This window comes from Eptatretus burgeri, chromosome 5 (genome assembly GCF_056783735.1).
Source record: "Eptatretus burgeri isolate ZD-2024b chromosome 5, Ebu_testis_v1, whole genome shotgun sequence".
NCBI classification, from domain to species: Eukaryota; Metazoa; Chordata; class Myxini; order Myxiniformes; family Myxinidae; genus Eptatretus; species Eptatretus burgeri.
Window position 1 is genome coordinate 84,597,370 of NC_140965.1, and position 21,706 is coordinate 84,619,075.

General features: G+C 41.1%; 1 protein-coding gene across 3 annotated transcripts in view; it reads left to right on the forward strand.

The window, feature by feature from the left end:
* SPOCK3 (SPARC (osteonectin), cwcv and kazal like domains proteoglycan 3) overlaps positions 1-21,706 on the forward strand; it is a 570,187-nt gene that overhangs the window by 528,729 nt on the left and 19,752 nt on the right. For 2 of the 3 annotated variants that reach the window (XM_085882734.1, XM_085882735.1), the window contains exon 8: positions 12,892-13,149. In XM_085882734.1, the coding sequence (XP_085738860.1) occupies positions 12,892-13,149 (258 nt within the window). The remainder of the gene's footprint in view (positions 1-12,891; positions 13,150-21,706) is intronic. The other variant, XM_085882736.1, reaches the window with a different exon arrangement.

The following is a 21,706-nucleotide window of genomic DNA, read 5'->3' on the forward strand; positions in this document are numbered from 1 at the left end:
AGGAGTTGCATATGTAGTCATTGAATTCAATCACCAATTATTTTTGAGGTCAAAATTGTTTTATGGATTTTGCAAGTATCGTGATATGCATGATATCTTTCTTGTTTTTGTGATCTTCCTCAGATAAAAATTGTTTCAATTTTATACACTGAGGAAATTAGGTGTTGATAATCATCGAAAGTCATGTCGTTTAGCATCTGACATCATTAATCATCTGCCCAGTCACTAATCTAAGACGTGATGTCACGTGTCTTATCTAAGACATGATATCATGGAGTTAATCATCTTGCCAAATCACTCATCTCTCCTGTATTTGACAGGTTCACCTACAAAAACTCAATAATTGGGTGTGTTATACAAATGGGGTTAAATTTATTTTGTTTTAAAACCAGGAGCCAGATGGGAGAAACTAACTAGACCACCAAAACAGCAGAACAAAAACTGCCATAGATAACTATTATTATTATTACTATTATTATTATTATGAGAAACGCCCTCCCCTTGGGAGCAGCATGGGGGGAGGAGAGGGGCATATAGTGGAGAGGTGGGACAAACATCTCTTGTACCATGGCTAACGATCCCCCATCTGCAGTAGGGTCAATAAACTACTTCCACTGTGGTATGTGTACAGCTAAAATTGTAAGTCCCCCCCTTCAATCCTCCCTGGGGTTTTGTGTCCATGACCTGGCCCTGGGAGTCCTGCAGTGAAATGCTGTTTTTGGGGTCAACCTTGCACTTGCGTTCCTATAAAGTTTTTTTTATGGTTTTTATTTCTTTGAAGGGTGCTGAACAAGAATTCAAGTGATAACATCCTGTCAGGTTTGGGCAATTTGCATAATATGCAAATGAAGTCGGCCATTACCGAAATTCAGTTTTTTTGCTGTATCTATGGCTATATATTTGATAGGATGGAAATAATGGTGTCTAAACCTAGGTTTTCATGGCCAAGGAATATAATAATACCAGTTACAAGTGTCTGAGATGGCCACCACAGTGTTTGGCTATATCTATGGCTATATATGGGATAGGATGGAAATAATGATTCTAAACCTAGGGTTTAAGGGTCTAGCAGTAATGGATAAGGATAATGAATGCCTTAAATGGGTCCACGATTAAGGGGTGGAGGTGGGGGTGTTCCTATATCATTTGGCATGTATTGACCAGTATCATTTTCTCATTTCAGACACCAGAGTGAGATCTGAGCCAAAGCTTATTCCATCCATGTAAAGGCAACTTTACAAACAAGCCCTTGTCAACATCTGGTGCAGACTGTATTCAAAGCATCATCTGGGCAAGTAAGATCTGTAAAGATGATCTCCATGTGTCTTTGGAGAAAATGCTTGCTGAAGATGAAAACCCATCTGTCCAGTGTCACCGACAATGTGTATCAATTTATACATCACAGGTGTCTATAAAACGATTTCTGAAACATAATGATACTGAAAACGCATCACCAGCTCCAAAGCGATCTCGTCGTTCTGATCCGCAAGGAACGACATTTAACTTCCGAGAGCACTACATATTCTGTGGTGCATTATGTATCATGGATCGCGATCCAAAACATCCAGATCGGTGGAGAAAAGTCACTTTGTGCCGTACGCCGATCGTGCTGCCGATCGCACCTACAAGCAAAAGATATTGGACACTTGTTTCGAGCATCAAGACAACTGGGCAAAGGATGTTGAAATCCGTGTTGGAGCAGTGAGTGATCTACATGCGGCGGATGCAAGATACCACATCGACTGTTGTGACGCATTCATGACAGATCCTGCTTTCGCAGCAGCTGTCAGAAGCAGCCTTGATCCGAGTCAAATATCTTTGGACTCTTCTTTCCAATCAACTGTATCCGAAATGAAAGCAGACATGACAAAAATATGGAACTCTGTAGATGTTTATAACCTGTATCTTGAAAACGGTGGACAGAAGTTGTCCCGTAGAGCCTTAGTTTCTCATCTGTCAGATCATTTTGGGCCTGATTTATTCATTTTAAGTGGTTCAGGTGTTGCCAGCCTTTTGGTATTTCAGAGTCAGGCATCAGGCCTGTTACATCTGGTAAATGATGAAGACGAATTTGATTGTGTATTAGAAAGGGTTGCAAAACGCATTGTCCATGAGACGCAGAGGTTACCAGCTGATCGGAAAATATACCAAGCTAGTGTAGACATTGACATTGCACTGGACTCTGTCAGTGAAACACTTCGCTCACTGTTAGTTAAAATGTCTGACAAAATGAACTACACTTTGTCAGCTGCTCTCATTGGCAACATTGTCACCAGCATTTTAACCAACCGATCCACCCCTCTTCAGATTGCACTAGGTGTTGTCCTCAATCAGAGGTCTCTGATTGAACAGTTCTATGATTGCAGGGTAGCTTGTTCTTATGATGAAATATTGCGGTTCAAAGCTTCAGCAGCAGCAGCAGCGCTCAAGAACTTCACCATCATGGGTATGACCTGTCCCAAAGATGGTATAATTCAAGCTGTTGCAGACAACTTTGACGCCAACAATTCCTCACAGAACGGACTTGTTAGCACCCATTCCCTTGCCATTGTAATGACTGTTACTGACAGGTACTTGACTGAGGAATCACATCTTGAGACATTCCCTAGACTGACAGCAAATGAAATGCAGCAGCAGGTAATTGATGACATCCCTGTAGAGAGATATAAAGGTCCCAAAAAACCTGACATGCCTGATACTGAGGCTAAGCGAGCTCTATTGCCATTACGTGTTCTAGCCGCACAAGTGGTATCACTTTTGAGAGCCCAATCCCTCGACTTCGACTTCTTGCAAGCCATTGACTCTGATGAGGGCATACCAGAGTTCAACAGATTCAATACTAAGTTGTCAAGGGAACAGGGCCATACCATAAGGCCAGCTACAAGAGCCATTTACCACCCATTGATAGACATGAACCCAGCTGACCCCGACACAATCCTGACAGCAATGGTGAACACACAAGATCTCACCAATAGCTGCGGACAGCACATTACCCTCTTCACCAATGAGCAACAACTATACAGGGTTGCTGTAGGCATAAAGTGGGTCTACCAAGACCGGTTTCTTAACTTTATACCAAGACTAGGCGGAATGCACCTTCTGATGTGTTTTGTTGGATGTGTTGGATACCTGATGGCAAACACTGGTCTAGAAGAAATCATGAAAACAAGCTTTGGAGGTGTTCTGAAAATGCTTAGTGGGAAAAAGTTTCCTCAAAATGTCAGAGCTCTTCAGCTTGTTGTGGAGGAAGTCCAAAGAGGTATTGTTGGACAGTTGGAGAGTCACACCGAAATGCAAGAACATCGAGAAGTATTGTCACAAGAGAGCAGGACAACACGACTCTGGGTAGACTGTCTAATCAAGCCAGTTTTTGTTATGATGCTCTTTGTGCGAGCTGAACGTGAGGCCGACTGGCCACTACATCTATATGCAGTCAAAGAAATGATGCCGTATTTCTTTGCTGCGGGACATCACCACTATGCCCGTTACTGCCTTTATTACCTGACGTCGATGGAACGTCTCCCCGGTGACATCTTGCATCGTTTCCTGAAAGGGGACCATGTGATGAGGCATAAACCCGGTCTCTGGAACGGTATCTGGTCAGACATGTTTATAGAGAGCACCTTTATGCGATACGGCCACGGTGCTAGAGGCATCATAGGGATCACTCTCAAGCCGTCTGCACTCAAACGATGGGCTCTGAGTATGCATGCATGCACCAAGATTGTCAAAGGTGTTGCAGACGTGACTATAGGAGACAAAGAGGTTGATGTCACGAGCCATAAAGAAGAGAAACCATCTAGGATCCACGGAGACAACCAAGACAGGTCAAAGATTCGAGAGAAACTGCAATTATGCATACAGCCACTGGATAATGACGACCATCCAAAAGGCCTGGTGAACATCCAAACCGGACAGATACAACCAGAGTCTGTAAATGTAGAGCATGCTGTTGACATAGGCAAGGCACAGATGATCGCTTTTGAAAGTAGTCTGCCATCTGGCTTCAACGCCCCTCTATCCAAGAAGGTTGTCACGATGGCCGTCACGAAGAAATCCATCAAGGTTGGGAGCAAAGATGTATACGATGTCAATCTCATATACTCACGGGTGTTGGGGCTTCAACAAACACGAGACATTGACTTACCAACAGTTCTCAAACATGAACTTGCCCCATGCCGACCTCCATGTTCAAGGATCATGGCACCATGCGCATAGCGTCAGCAAAAGTCTACACTGAAGAAAAAGCTCCAAGTGTTTAGTTTCCTCACATATTGTTCAGAAGGCAGAAGCTGTTATAATTGACGGTTGCACTATCCTCTGGTGTGTCCACTGGCCATGTAAGGGTACAGTCAAAGACTTTGTGGACAATGTGTGCAGCTTCATTATCCGTAAAATGTCGCAGGGGGATGTCTATCTTGCATTTGATCGATACTTCGATTTCAGCATCAAAGGCACAACACGGACAAAACGGTGTGGTCAGCAAGCCAGTAGACACCATCGCCTAACCCTCCAAAGTCCTCTCCCACCACAAAAGGTCATCCTAACTATAGCGGACAACAAAGTTCAACTCATCAAGTTGATATGCACAGAACTGCTCAACAGAGGGGAAAAGATGAAGAACAAGCTCGTCCTAACTGGCCAAGACCCTGTACCAATAGAAGTCAGCTGCGATCTCCTGAGACAGAGGGAAGATCTAGAGAACTTTCATGAAGAAGCAGATGTAGTCATGGTTCATCAAATGTACAAGCTGGCAGAAGAAGGTGCAACGGCCATCAACGTACTGTGCGATGATACAGACGTCTTCGTACTGCTCCTACATTTTTACCACAAACTTGATCTCACGTGCAGCCTAACAATGGAATCTACTCATTCTGAAAAAGCCTTGGTTGACATAGCAGCATCTGCCAAAGAGCATGCTAAAATAGCTCCACAGCTTCCAGCGATGCACTGCCTTTCTGGGTGCGATACTGTTGCGCAACTGTTTGGTGTTGGCAAATCAACTGCCATCAAGATGCTTCAGGCCAGTCAAGCACTCGAATGCTTGGGTGAGCTTGATGCTCCAATGTCAACTATTATAGACGAAGCTACCAAATTTATCGCGAAGTGTTATGGGTGCACGACTACTGCAGACATGTCCGACACTAGGGTACAAGTATGGTCCCGGAAAATGGGGCGAAAGAACATGACAGCAGCGCCAAAACTAAAGACACTGCCACCGACAAGCCAAGCATTCGTAGAAAATGTTCGACGTGCTCATTTCCAGACGGCAATTTGGAAGGCGGCCCTTCAATCAAAGCCCCCCAACATGAATCCAGAAGAGTACGGATGGGCGCGAGAGGAAACTTCCAAGTCTCTTCTTCCTGTTCCAATGCCCACAGATGTTGCACTTGCTCCACCACAAATTTTGGAGTTAATAAGGTGTGGTTGTACTTCAGGCACCCCATGTAGAAGAGCGCAGTGTGGTTGTTGTGCCGCTCATTTACCATGCACTTTCTTCTGTGCATGTCATAGAGATTCAAATATCAATTGCCATAATGAACGTACAAAACAGGTAGAACATGACATTGACATTGACAATGACGAGACCGACGAGGAGACTGCTGATGACGCCGACGATGACTGACCTCTATTACGTACTTCGTGCTTCTAGTCCTTATAATGGTACCAGCTATTATCCAAAATGTTGGTTAGAAATAGAATGCACTCCTATCTTCATAGATTTCATGTTGATACAAACTGTCCTATCCCATTTTTCCAGAGTCCCATAAATGGAATCCAAGATGGCCGCCATCTCAGACACTTGTATCTGGTATTATTATATTCCTTGACCATGAAAACCTAGGTTTAGACACCATTATTTCCATCCTATTGCATATTATGCAAATTGCCCAAACCTGACAGGATGTTATCACTTGGACTCTTGTTCAGCACCCTTCAAAGATATAAAAACTGCAAAAAAAACTTTATAGGAACGCAAGTGCAAGGTTATGTGGAATTCTGCAGGACTATGGGTAATACCAACACGTATGCAATTTTTTTTTTACAAGCAGGCATCCCTGCCCTTTGAGCTGGAATTCCAGTGTCAGCCCATCAAAGAAGGATGGCTGCTTAGCGTACAGGGAGTAAAATAAATGTGAAATTGTTAATGATAGCATTGCAATCAAAATAGTAATAACCAGACTGAGTCATGAGGTGATGAAAACATGTGATAAAGATGCTGCATCATAATCACCAATATTGTAATCACCTCTGTAAGAGGCGAGGAAACACGAGGTGAGGAAAGCCTGATTTGCCCTACCACCTAGTCCGAGACGGACCGTTGTTTGTTGACAGTGATAGACACGATACCAATAGACACAAATAACAATGCTGGGGAAAATGGTCACACCCAATTGGTCAGTGACACGACCAATCGATGAGTGAATATTGCTGACATAGTTACAGCCACACAACCTCTATTATTCATTGTAGATTGTGCTCTAACAGGAACACAAACATATTTTGTTATGCCCCAAAAAAACACAAGCAACATAGATAAACACTATAAAAGGTGCTGTTCGTGGCTGGATATCGATACACTTGCACTATAATATATAGATTATTACTACCTCCGCCACTGAAGGTGGAAGGAGGTTATGTTTTTACCCCTTACCTGTCTGTCTGTTTGTCACTTGCTAAAATCGTTGATTTTTCAAGTACATTGGTTGGTTGTGTGCATTATTCTGTCTGTTTGTTACTTGCAAAAGCGAAGATTTTTCAAGTATATTGGTCAGTCAGTCGATTTTGTTATTCTGTCTGTTTGTTAGGTCTGTTTGTCAATCGCCTGCAGGTCACAATTACAAACTGATCATCATGAAACTTTACCAAGTTGAAGAGGTAGTCTGAACTGAGAAGCCTGTTGATTTTGAGGTCAAAGATCAAAGGTCAACTCGATGTCAAGCTTCTAAAATTATTGAATTTCATCTGAAAAATTGTCAATTTACTTGCATAGTCCATCACTGAATTTGGAAACCAATTATTTTTGTGGTCAAATTTGTTTTATGGATTTTGCAAGTATCATGCTCTGCACGACATTTTATTGTTCTGTCTGTCTGTCTGTCTGTTTGTTGCCTTCAGGTCAAATTTTAAACCGATCTTCATGAAACTTCACCACTTGGTAGAGTTTGTCATAAGGAAGAAGCCTATTGTTTTTAGAGGTAAAAAATGTCAACATAGGCCAGAGGTCAACAACTTAGGTGAGATTTCTAAAATCCTCAATTTTCATCCCATTGACTTGAAATTTGAAGAGAAGTTGCATATTTGGTCACTGAATTCAACCACCAATTATTTTTGAGGTCAAATTTGTTTTATGGATTTTGCAAGTGTCATGCTTTGCATGACGTCTTCTTGTTTTTTATGTTTATTGCCTTGCGGTCACAATTTTAAACCGATCTTCACATAACTTCACCACATTGTAGTGTTCATGAGAAGCAAAAAGTCTATTATTTTTGAGGTCAAAAGGTCAACATAGACCAAAGGTCAACAAATTTGCCGAATTTCTAAAAATCCTCAATTTTCATCCGATTGACTAGAAATTTGAGCAGTATTGGTATATCAGGTCATTGAATTCAACCACCTATTATTTTTGAAGTCAACATAGACCAAAAGGTCAACAAAGGCCAAAGTTCAACAACTTAGGTGGAATTTCTAAAATCCTCTATTTTCATCCAATTGACTTGAAATTCGAAGAGGATTTGCAGATCAGGTCACTTAATTCATGAACATGTATTTTTGAGGTCAACATAAGCCAAAAGGTCAACATAGGCTAAAATTTCAACATTGTTTTTTCGAAAATTGTCAGTTTTCTTCCATTTGACTTGAAATTTAAAGAGGATCTGTGTATTTTCTCATTGAATTCAACCACCAATTATTTCAAGGTCATATTTGTTTTTTGGATTTTGCAAGTGTCGTGTTATGCACGACATCGTTTTGTTGGTTTGTTACTTTCGAAATCTAAAGATTTCGTAAGTATATTGATGACTTCCGTCATCTGTTTGTGTGTTTGTGTGTTTGTGTGTGTGTGTGTGTGTGTGTGTGTGTGTGTGTGTGTTTGTGTGTTTGTGTGTGTGTGTGTGTTTGTGTGTGTGTTTGTTTGTAGGCACGATAACTCGAGAATGAAAGAAGCTACCAATGTCAAATTACACCACGTGATTCAGAAGGGTGATGGCTAACGCTGATTAGATTTTGGTCAAAATCGGTCAAAGGTCAAGGTTACAGTGAGGTCAAACATTCAATTTTTGATGGTTTGGTACAGAATCATCGTAGAAACTTCTGGTTTGCGTCGCTACCTTCTCCAGAGACAGCTTTTATTAGACAAGGTCAGAGGTCAAGTTGACTATTTCGTAAATACCAGTCTATGACTGCTTGTTTGTCTGTTTGTTTGTGTGCATGTTATCAAAAATCGTTGTGGATGGATTCTGATGAAATTTGGTGAACATGTTGTGAGTGTGACAAGGACTAATTGATTTGATTTTGGTGAAGATCTATATACAGATCCGGCCACTCAAAATTTTTAAGTGATTCTTCACCATTCGAAGATCAGGCCAAAATCAATATATGACATGATATCTCAAAAAGTTGTAAATGGATTCAGATGAAACATGGTGGACACGTTGGGTGTGCAGAATTGATTCGATTTTGGTGAAGATCCGAATCCTGATCTGGATATGAGAATTTCTCTAATTCTCCAAGTGATTCTTCACCATTGAAAGATGGGGCCAAAAATGATATACTGAAGAGTATAGCATTATAGCTCAAAAATGTATTGGACCCGATATTTTCTTTTGGTTCAGGCATTGCTTAATGGTGGTATAGACCCTACTGAGTGCCCTTCGAGTTATGATTGTTGTTATTTTATTGAAACATAGGTTTATAACAATGGTAGCACTGGATCACAGAGAAATATCAGTGAAACACATCTGTGTGCACTTGAACCTCATCGAGCCTTGATGACTTGCATGCTTAGATAATCTGTTCTCATCATGGATACATTAATGCATGTACAACTTGTTTAATGATTTTATAAATAAATAACTATCCACATTGGTCCAACCTTGCATCTGCTCCACATTTACTGTTCTGAGTCCTTCATTTAGGAAATGCGGCAGATTTTATACTTTCGATTATAGGTGATCTTGACCTTCAAAATGTAGGCAGACAATTACTGCTGGAGGTTAATTTGGTGTCAGATAAAAAAGGATTTCAATATATCGTATTTTTTAACAAGTTGGAAGCCTCTTTTTCCCCACCCCCTCCCCCTGCACCCCACCCTACTCACCCCCTTTAGTCCATCTTTCCTTACTTCCTTTTCCATACTTTTTCGTTGCAAATGATCGATCCTGTCGGTATAATTTTGTGTGGCAGTTTGATTGAAGTGGGAATTGGTATTTTAAAAGCCAGGATATGAAGTTGACCCTGTTGTAAAAGACCCCCATGAATAATTTGTGGCTGTGGCAAGATTGGATAAGCATCTAGAAATCCCAGCCTAAGGATGCTGTGCTTCCATATGCGAAGAACAACGTGCACATAAATACGACTGTATGTCACGGTGGGTGGAACCATTTCTGATTCCTGACAGTCTGGCAGCGAGAGCGCTAAAGGCTTCCAAAGGTTGCTGCTCACACTGCAGAAAATGCTGCACAAAGCAATTAGGGTTCGATATATCTGTATAACAATACGTATACATTTTGATTCTTATTACAACTTGCCTGTAACCCTACTTACATGCATCATTCTTTCATTTTAAATTTGCTTTTATTGTAACCTGGTGGAAATGGCTCTGGGGGACAGAGGTTAAATAAATAGGGTTTTGTCTTGACATTGGCAGAAGTTATATGACCGGGAGTTGTGTGAATATGAAAGTTTAAAAGCAAAAGGATATTGCCGTGGAACGATTCTCCTTTATCACCGTTCCCTATCACCAAAAGGTTTCCGAATCATCCACGGACTACGGTGAAGGACTGTACAGAGTGATGGAAAAAAACACAATTCCGATCCGAGATTAATTTTTATATGTCATTTTGACAAATTAAACAACTGGTGAAATGTGTTTTGACATTTCACGAAGTAACCACTTATTATCATGCCATTATTACCTCCACCACCGAAGGTTTTGTATTTGCCCTGCTTGTTTGTTTGTTTGTTTGTCTGTGAGCATGATGTCTTAAAAAGTTATGGACAGATTCGGATGAAACTTTGTGGACAGGTTGGGTATAGTATGTGACAAGGACTAATTGGTTAGATTTTGGTGAAGATCCAGATGCAATAATTTTTAAGTGATTCTTCACCTTTGAGAGAGATAGGGCCAAAAATGATATATAGCACGAAATCTCAAAGGTCAAAACGTTGTGGACGGGTTATGACAAAACTTGGTGGATGAGTTGAGCAGGTGATAATAACAAGCTGATTAGATTTTGATTAAGGTCCGGTTGCAGATCCGGCCTATCAGTGGGTACAGCAAATATACTGTTCAGCCTGACGGAGGTATGTGCTCTACCGAGTACTGTTCCAGTTACCTCTGCCACCAAAGGTGGAAGGTGGTTGTGTTTTCACCCCTGCTTGTCTGTTTGTGTGCAGGATATCTCAAAAAGTTGTGCACAGATTTGGATGAAATTTGGTTTGGAAATGAAATGAAATTTGGATGAAGGTTGGGTGTGTGACGATGACTAACTGATTACATTTTGATTAACATCCGTATACGGATCCAGCTACTAGAATTTTTAAAGCTATTCTTCACCATTGAGAGATTGGGCCAAAAACGATATACTGTACAGCATGCTATTTTAAATATGTATTGGGCCCAATATAATATGTTATAATCTCTTTCTATCGAGTGCAGCCTGTGGCTGCTGGTTGCATCATTGGTTGGGATGCGGCTATGCCGCTGATGCAGTGTCCCCCTTACCAGTACACTGGTGCTCATTTTGCCGACCTCAGAAGGATGACTGGCTGAGTCAACCTCCTGGTGTATTTTTAATTCAGCGGCCAACGGGACTTGAACTCAGGACCCTAGGATCCCAAGCCACCACCCTAACCACTAAGCCAACACCAGGCTATATGTTCTAATGGATTAGTCATTGCGTGGCAGAGGTATGTGCTTTACTGAGGGCACTTCTAGTTACTACTGTATCTCCCATTGTGTGATTAGTCCAACATTGTTGCATTTGGGTGAAAAGAGAAAACAAGTGAAGGTTCAGTGATGTATGTAAGGGCAAATAAGACAGCAATTGTGATGTGGAAAGTGTAAATCTCCTTCCTGTAATTATCGGAAGTAATTTGCCACTAGTATCCTGCTTGCATTTCATAATTCGCAATCATGTAGAGTTCCCAGAGCTAGGTAGATGGGAGCGTTCACAATGCTTGGCAATATGCCCATGTAAATGCGACACTTTTGGATATCATCACAGGCATAAACGTTTCGATGGTTCCAAATGTCAGGATGCAAAACACAGCAAGATTGAGGTTGCCATCGACTGGGAATCGCTTGAGTCAAGGTGTATACCTGTAATTAAAGCTGCCTGGATCCGTGAAGGTGTGTTCACTTTGTGTGTGCATCTCATAGTCTCATGGGACAGATGGTAGAAAGTGTGACCAATTGATTATGGTTACACAACAAACAAAAGTGTGTTAATAACACAGATATGTTGCCACATCACAGGGCTTGCCTCAGGGATGAAAAAAAAGTTAAACAGAAAAAAAAGAAAAGGAAACAACATCTGTCCAACAGTCAGCCTATGAATCGCCCAGGGATATTTCTATTTCTTAAAAAATAAATGGCTAATTCAATGAATTCATTAATGGGTTATTGTAAAACAAAAATCAATCAACGATAAACATCTTAATTACAGTATACTGTCAATTGATGAGACAATGTGCCTTGTCATATATCTGTCCATCTCCCGCTTCTCCCTTCTTTACCTTCCATGTTCCAATCCCACATCCACATGTTTTTTTTTTCATTCCCACACCAAATGTTTTCCCAAACCTAACAATTCACAGACCATTTAAATCCTTCTCAGGCAAATCAAATGGCATTTCCATCCCCACACACTTGTCTTTATGATACCGTATTTAAACATGTGGGTTTGAGTAAATTACATGGTAAACGTAGTTTCAAATGTTGTTTTGAATTGGAAGTAAATCATATGCTTTTAATCAAAATGTAAATGGAAGTAAATGGAAGTAAATCAAAATGTGATGCTTTTGTGTAGTGTAATTTATAACTGTAGTATCTTTCATATATTATGTAAGAGATTTTCCACCAGCTTTAGACCCTCCTCCATCTCACCCCCCATGCTGTACCAGCTCCCCCTCTCATCCTCTTCTCCCCATGAGAAAGGAGGATGTGAGAAAATGCAGCTTTATGAATATTCACCATGAATAATAAATGGTGTTATGATTATCGTGATAAATTTTTTTGTAAAATATGATGGATGATATTAACGGAAAGTTGATCGAAGGAAGCTAACAAAGCTAGGAAGGAAGGAGAAGCTGATGTTTCTCTTGCTCTTTTGCTAAGACGAAATTAGCCAGATTCAGTCCAGCATCCTTTGTTCCCTGGATAAGTTCTCAGCCACTTAGTTCTTGTTTCTGATTTCAGTTGTGGGTGTGTGAAGTTTTAGACATGCTATGAATGACGTATGTTATTCTGGGTTTGTTCAGAATATATCCATGGCTTGCAACTCATGGATGTATGCTGAACAAATTTTCCTGTGCCAAGACTTGGGAAAAGTCTTAAGTTGTTTCGAAAAAATGTTTTGTAAAAGGACCAAAATGTCGATATCTTTTCAAAGATAGAAAGTTAAAAATCGAGCAATTTCTTCAATTCTGCTTCTCCATCTTATCAACCAGCAGATTTCGACACCAGCGTTCTTCCCATTTGCAAGGATTCAGTGGGATGGATATTCACACGCCTCGACATCAACCGAGACCTCTTCCTTGATCAACTGGAGCTGGCAAGCGTGGGTCTTGGACATCCAGGGCCTGGCAGAGGTGCAGCTGCACTGGACAAATATGAACGATGCTTGGCACCCTTCCTTCGCGCCTGCGACACTTACGCTGATGGGCTCCTATCCAACAATGAATGGTGTTTTTGCTTCCAGCGGCAGAGTGAGCTTCTTTCTATTCTCTTCTATCACAGCCCACTTGGCAGCATGCTAAACATTAGTCCTAAAATAAACATGAAAATCATGCCAATAACTCCCCAAGTTCTCTTAAATTGGTTTGAGTTGTCTGCATGCTGGGCATGCTGTGCTTTAAGATGGAAAGTGAAGCCCGGAAGGCCTTTGGAATTCGCCAGAGTTCTGATTTGGGTCTGGTTCACAATGTTATCACATTAATGTCATGACATCATCAATTAGTGTTCTTTATCCATTTTACACAGCACATAAAATGGTAGTTTACCTGGCTGTAGTAATACATACAGGGGGTAAGCAGGTTACACAATTCCAGGTAGCTATAGGTAAAGAAAATGGGGTTTTAAGTTATATTCACAGGGGGATAAATTATAAATCAAAAGAGGTGGTGCTAACACTGTATAGGAATTTAGTAAGGCCTTAACTCAAATATAGTGTTTATTTGTGGTCACCACATCTGAGGAAGGACATAGTTGCCATGGAGAGGGTTCATTGTGGAGCACAGCCTGGAGTTGACTTAGTGGTTAGGGTGGCTGGCTTGGGACCTTAGGGTCCTGAGTTCAATCCCCGTTGGCCGCTGAATTAACAACAGGTGGAGTCATCCTTCCGAGGTTGGTGAAATGAGTACCAGTGTACTGGTACAGGGGCTCAGCATCATTAGCATAGTTGTGCCCCAACAAAATGATAGCTACCTGGCAGTCAAGCTGCCATATGCAAGAAGAAGAAGAACAAGAACTGTGGAGTGACTACATTCTGGGGCTGGCTAGACAAAGTTATGACGAGTAACTGAAAGAGACAGGAATTTATATATTAGAAAGGAGGTGATTCCAAGGGCATCTGATAGATATTGAGGTTATCTATACTAATAGATGTGAATGTGTGTGCATGTGTATATGTGTGTCAGTGTGTCTCCTCCATAACTCCAACACCATAAAACCTAACAGCCTGAAACTTTGCATCCAAAACTATAAAACCGAGTCAGCATTCATTGCTTTATTTCATTTCCACACATGTGATCACCGCGAGTATTTCTTAAACTAAGCAGAATTACAAAATTTAAGCTCCAGAATTGAACTTACAAGCAGTTCCAAAGAAAAGTGTTCATTTGTCCAATTCAGACATAGTTGACATTTCGGGCATCTCTGGGAGGCGTATGTTTAATATGACAGTTCGGTGATTGCTATTCGCGTGCCTAGCGAGCCGTTTCTTATCAACCGTTTATTTGGAGTGCTTAAGCCACGTGGTGAGCATGCTACAATATTCGCAGTCATTGAATACTGTATATCATTGACTTGAACAAAGTTCAGGCTTCACTCATCTGTGTTGGCCACATGTTGTTCTGTGGTGAAACAGGTGGTGGCTGGCTCACTGAAAATGTGAAATTTTATTTTCTACGACGTTTCCCCTTTTTGTTCTTGTTATACAACCCGTCATTTTGACATCGATACATACTATCAAACAAAAAATAAGTAACGGACACATCTCACATCGACCAAGCTGTGCAATGGCAGATGATCTCTCGTGTGGTGCCGCGCCTGCTGAAAATGTGCAATTTCATTTTTCGACGACATCGCTTTATTTATCTTTTTGTGCGATGTGTTTTCATTATCTGCCCGTCACATCGACATTCATACATTCAAAAAATAAAACGTGCATGGACCTTGTGTCGATTCAGGATTTTTGTTGTTGTTGTTGTTGTTGTTGTTGTTGTTGTTGTTGTTGTTGTTCAGAGTTCCTGTTCGGAGTTCCTTCATGTTGGTTTGAGCTGTGAAAAGCGTTGGCCGACATTTTGTGAAAAATTGCATTTTGTTAATTTTTCGCTTGAATTCCATATTTAAAGAATTATATTTAAAAGATAAGCCTTTGTGGTTCTCCTTTCTGTGTACTTTATCTGTGCGGAACTTCAGATGGAACTTGGACAGGCCGTATTTGCCCTCACCTGTTGATTTAACAAGCTTAGTGGGAAACCAACCATTACCTTTTAAATGTGAAAAAAAATTAATTTAACTGATGCTTTAATAGAGTTGGGTACACCTAGAATATATGACATCAAGAATCAATGCTCGGGTAACACATTACCTTGGTGTGCTTGGGAAACACACAACCTTGGTACGGCGGGGATGGAGGTACAGACGTACAGGTACAGTAGGTTTTAACTTTAAATCTCAGCAGCATATGAGCGATCACATTTTCTTTTGTCCTTGTGGTTGTTTCTAAAGCAGTTGTTCATCTTACTATTTCCGCATTTGCTTTAGAATCGTTAGAAATCTCCTAAGGGTAGACACACACTTGTTCTGAGCATTAAGGAAGGAACTGAGATTACCCTCAATTTGGTTTGCTTTTCATGAGGCAAAGGCAAGTTGTTTCAGGACAATTGCCTTGCCACAAGCTTCAGTGAACCATGGGCGGGAGGAAGAGTAGGACAACTGAAGACGAGAAGGGATAAATCTGTTCATGAGAGAGAGCAAGTTTCTTTGAAAGAATTCCCAGGACGAGGTGATGTTGGAGAAAGTAGCAATGGGAGACCAGTCTAGAAGTTTGATGGCTGTTTGGAGACCCTGCCAGTCAGCCTGAGTGAAATGCCAGACTCGACGGCACTGAGGTGGTTTTCTGATCACAGCCAGAGAGATGTTTACTTTGACAAGCAACTGTTTCCTCTTGTGTTACTATTAAATGTAGTCAGCTTTGATGGCAGTTCTAGAACCTGTTTTTCAAGTTGGGAAATCTTCGAAAAGTTATCCCTTGAGTAATACACATTATATTGTTGGCAAAAAATTTTGATGTGGGTTTTTGCAATGTCCCACCTTTGCCTCCTGCTCTGAAAGGTGTTTTCTCTGGCATGAAGAGAACACCAATAGGTTCTGAATGCATTAAAAAATGCACCTCTTCCAGCAAACCAACATTAAGGGCCCAATAGGCACTCGTACATGGAACATAGGGAAAAATCAATTTTAGAGATACCAAATGATGATCTGAAAAAACAGAGGGCAGAATCGCCATTGACAAAATGAAATTCCAAAAGCCATTGTTAACATAAAATTTATCCATACATGTAAAAGATACCCTGTTATTACAGGCTTGAAACCATGAAAATTACTTAACCTGAGGGTGCTGCAACATCCATCCATCAATCAAGTGATATTTTACGAGAACAGCTGCCAAATGTTTTGCGCTCTTGGGGTGAGGTTCAACATCATTACGGTCCAGAGATGGCTCTAAGATGCAATGAAAATCGCCAGCTAGGCAGACAAGACTACCAAAATCAATTTGGGTTAAACAATTATAAAGAAGGGAAAAGTAATCTTTTCTTTGAGACATTTGAGACAAGGATCATTTGAGACATGGGCACTCAGTAATGTGACCTTATGACCTCCATAAGGAAAAAAAAACCAAATGACCTTTCATAACTTCATGAAATGCTATTTGGGCAGATGAGATTATTGATCTAAACAAGAAAGCGATTCCTGCTCTGGGACAGTGAAACAAACTGAAAAACCACGAACTTCTTACTGTGTTCTGCTATTCGGCTAAACAGGTGTCCCCACAACATACGTCATGGAAAAAAGCTACGTCTATATGCCTTTGCTCAAATAATAATTGGACATGCGTTTTCCTTTTAGAGGCGTGGTCCCCATTTATTTTTATACTTGCAGTAGATAAAACCATTATGAGTTTTCAGAATTTATAGAAAGAGCTGATCATCGAAGTTCTTTCCTTGCTGTGGATACAATTTTTTCAGCCTGCACACCTGAGACTCATTGGCACCATAAGCTGTCAGATTCCTTATGATACAAGAAGCAGTAACATGGAATTTGTCCAAATGCAGAAAAAGGTCAATAAGCTTGATCTTTTTTCGAAAAATATTATGAAGAAATTTCATTACTTCAGCCGGAGAGGGGGCATCTAAGTCCTCGCAGTCCTGCAAATCCCCAGTTGCACCCTTTGTCTCATTAGAATCTCATATCAAATAAGTGTCATCCGAATAACATGACTCTTACTCCATAATGACGTCTTACACCTTTACAGGTGCAGTCGACACTGGTCTTGGCTTAATGAAGATCAAATCCTAAGGTAACAGATCAATCTCTGTTTTCGGGGTACCGCCTCAGAGGTTTCTGATGTATTAGGCATACCTATAGTTTGAACGTAATGACTAAGTTCATCATTTACTGATGTACCATCCATAGATGATCCATCTCGACTTGGAGTATCGGCTGATGAAACATGTTGATGCTCCATAGCCTCTTCGTTCAAACGAGGAGGACAGGATTCAACACCGCATAGGTTCGGGTTCGCCTCACTCCTACTGAGTGAAACCCTTTTCACAGCCACTGCTTCAGCATATGAAACAGGCTTGACCGTACTTGAACCTTGGCACCATCGTTTTCCTCCTGCAATCACACAGAACTCATTCTTATCCTTGCTTTGATTTTCAGAACTTTTGCCTGGCTCTGAAGGAGCTTCGTTGCCTGGCACAGGTTCGTTTTCCATTGCCAGATTCCCTCAATGGCTGTTTGGGCACACATCTAGGACTTTCGTTTTTAACATGTCCTTACTGACAACAGTTAAAACATACCAAGGTTTGTGATGTAACAAACACCCAATATGTACAGTTATCGTGTTTACTCTTCAACATGACTTCCAATTGACGAACGTCCGGCTTTAAAATAATAAATAATTGACGCCGAAAGGACAGAACATGCTTTACCTGCTGATCCTTGAATCGGACAGGAATGAATGTTATTTTGGACATGACATTACCATACTGTTCCAAAGCAGTCTTAATCTGCTCATTCTTAAGGAAAGGAGGAACATTTGAGATGATTACTTTAACCGATGGTACATCCAACGGGGAAACAAACACAAAGATATCTGGCTCTATACTCAGACCGGTCTCAACAGGTTGCGTCACCATTTCCTCTTTCGAGATGAAAATGATGACGCGCTGATTCATCCTCGATGCAGCAATTACATTCTGCATGCCAATGGATTTAACAGCACACACAACAATTTGCTCCACCGACATTTTGGGAGGTGGTGTGCACAACAAACCATTTTTCTGAGTCAACGATTTCAAACCAGGAAAATTTTCGATGTTTGCCATGACACTAGGCTTGGGAAACACTTGATACCTCAGAGCAACAAGCACCTTGGAACCGAGTGTGCTCTCTCACTATCAAACTCAAGGAAAATTAAACAAGGAGATAGAGAAATAATGAACAGAGAGAGAAAAGGGTGAAAGACAGCACCACCACATGCAACGCACCACGAGAACTGCTGCGTAGCAATGCTCTGTGATTACACGCATGGGACAACAGCCGTGGAGGGAGAGAGAGAGCAAGAGAGAGAGACAGAGAGAGGAGAGAGGTTGCGGTTGTGAGAGAGAGAGAGAGAGAGAGAGAGAGAGAGAGAGAGAGAGAGAGAGAGAGAGAGAGAGAGAGAGAGAGAGACAGACAGACAGACAGACAGACAGACAGACAGACAGACAGACAGACAGACAGACAGACAGACAGACAGACAGACAGACAGAGAGACAGAGAGACAGAGAGACAGGAGAGAGGTTGAGGTTAAGAGAGAGAGGTTGAGAGAGGGAGAGAGGGAGAGGGAGAGGGAGAGAGAGATATTTGTTAGGATTGAAAGATATATTCGAGTTGTTTCACCAACTTGTGATTTTGTCATGGTGTGAAGGTCAAGGTAAGAGGCTGCAGCCTTGCTCTCCAAACTCTTTTCCAAGGTATCCAAAGCCAACTCCACACATGGCTTTCTAACTCTCTACTCTCATAGCCAATGTGTGGTACTCAACAGAATCCCATCATCTCCCCAAGGCAGTTTAGAGTAAATGCATCAAACAATCAGTGATAACAGTCATATGTGTTTATTATTGTAACTGAACAGCCATTATAAATGCATGTGAAACAAACTGCTAAAGTAAAGAACAATAACATTGTCGAGATCAGACCCTATCACATGCAACTGTTTAGCCAAAAGAGCCTTTTTAAATTTAAATTGATCGTGGCTGCTCCCAGAACTGTTTTGTGTACCACAGACAGGTCACTGTGTGGCTGTCATTCCTGTTGATTAGGATTAATGCAGCAATAGCTGGTGTAGCACTTGCTTCCTGGTACCCACGACAGTAATAGGGTCTGCACCAATATACATATACTGTATATTTAAGTTGTTTCACCTGTTCTACTCCCCTCCCTCCCCCCACCTATCCATTCCCATTTAAATCAAGTCGATTCACTGGTAGGTTCATTTATGGTGATAGTGACCAAATATGATGGGTCAAAGGGCTCCTGTGCTTCAGTTGCTTGTGTATCCTTGCATGAATGATAAACAAACCTCGTAAAAACAAGAAGCCATTGCACACACAGAGTACACTGCATTATTATGCCACAGTAATTCCTTTCTTTGGGCATCACTTCCATGTACAAATGGAGTATTATTGCTTCAGCAAATTGGGCCAATGAAGCCGCTTTGCTTTGGCTACTTGTAATTAATGACTCGAGCTTATTTCTATCAATTCTCATGCATGGGATGTTTAAGAGTTAAATATCAGACTCAACCGTTTCTGTGTTGCACAACCTACTAATGGCAGTTTGAAGTACTGCTTGGAAGCACTTCAAGCTAAATTTTCTGCATTTATATGTGGGATAAAAATTGGATTCAATAACACTTTCATTCGCAAAAATGACCTCAATGAAATGCTTGCCAAGGTTCCTTGATTTGTCAAGCTGAAAATTCCCTGAACTGCAATGACCCTCACATATATACGTTTGAATAATTTTAGTTTTCAATTTAAACACCCTGTAGCAATTCCTCTCTCCTCTCTCCTCTCTCCTCTCTCCTCTCTCCTCTCTCTCACCCCCCCCCCCATGCTCCCCCACACTCCCACCCCTCTTACCCTCTCTCCCTCTGACCAAGGATAATGATTAAAACGCTGAGCTTGCACACTTTCCCTTTAGTGGTGCTTTGTTTTGGCAGAAATATGTCTCACACTCAAGATAGTCTAAGATGAGTTGGATTCATTCTTAATTTACCAGCAAGTCAAATGAATTGAGGGTTTCGGGCTCCTCCGTTTTAATGGCCAGTCTAGTCATTGTGTAACCAAGCCAATGTGATAATACTTTCTCAATGTGTCTGTCTGCGATGGCACTTTACTCACTCTTTGCTTTGTCAAGCAGGTGATAATGTGACCACATGGCATGAGATGAAAGGTAATATCTGAACATACAAAGTACCCTTAATATTTTTGAAATGATCATGTAAAGCCAACTTGCACAGTCTGAATCAATCCAAAATGCTCACGAATATAATCGGTCAAAATGAAGGTAATCTTGCCTCAACATCCACAGCCACGTTTTCTCAAACCTCAACATGTTTTGTGGAAAGTACAAAGCCAAGAAAGCAAGAGGGTTGAAGAAACCCTGTGCTTGGTTTGAGCCAAATTTCAGGCTTGAAGTTATCACCAGATCATTATGTTTCTTCTCAACAATAATTATCATTTTCCACTCTCAAATGCTCTTATTTTTTGTCTTAATATCACCTGTCAGAGCAAACACACTTCCAAAATACTACATACTGTTAAAACTACTTATGGAAAAATTAATTGTCAAACTAAAGTCGTTCCAGTGTTGTTTGTCCCATGCAGAGTTGCAATTACTAGCAAAGAACCTGTCCTTACAGATGGGTTAATTCCCCAATTTTTACGATTTATAACTTGTAATACAGGCTCCTGTAATGTTCCGCAGTTTATGGAATAGAAACAACATTGGAAGAGAATGATGAGTTTATTATTCGACCACAATCATTACGATAACCAAGATGAGAATACACGGCTGATTCCATCCGCTGCGCAAATTCAGCTTTCTGAAACCACACCTTCCCCCCCCCCCCACACACACACACACACACACACACACACACACACACACACACACACACACACACACACACACACACACACACACACACACACACACACACACACACACACACACACACACACACACACACACACACACACACACACTTTCTCCCACACCCCCGGTCCATGATCAAGAGTAAAACAGAAAACTTTGTAATATCATATTTACATCCCCTTTTTCACAAGCAAAACTATCAAATTATCAACGATCTAAAGACTAGACTACACATACGCATGCACATACCTCCAAAGTGTTAAAGTGTATATTAATGATGGGAAAAGGTTTATAGATCCAGTCAACATGGTACCACTTGTTCACAGTAGATTCACAATTCTTTTTCAGGCTAATAGCCTGATGGGGCACTGCAACATACAGTATGTTGGAAGCTCTTAAATGTAAATTCAGTTGCACACTGGACTATTTGATGATGCGAGCAGAGACGAGCATAGTTCTTTACACCTGGAGATGACTGTCTCTGGCTCCCAACAATGGGTGCTGTGGTTCTGAATATAAACTTATTATCCAGGGTATTGGCACGACATTTTTTGTGCCAGAGCATCGTGACCATGGAAGAATTTCTGTGAGTGGTAACATTTCTCAATC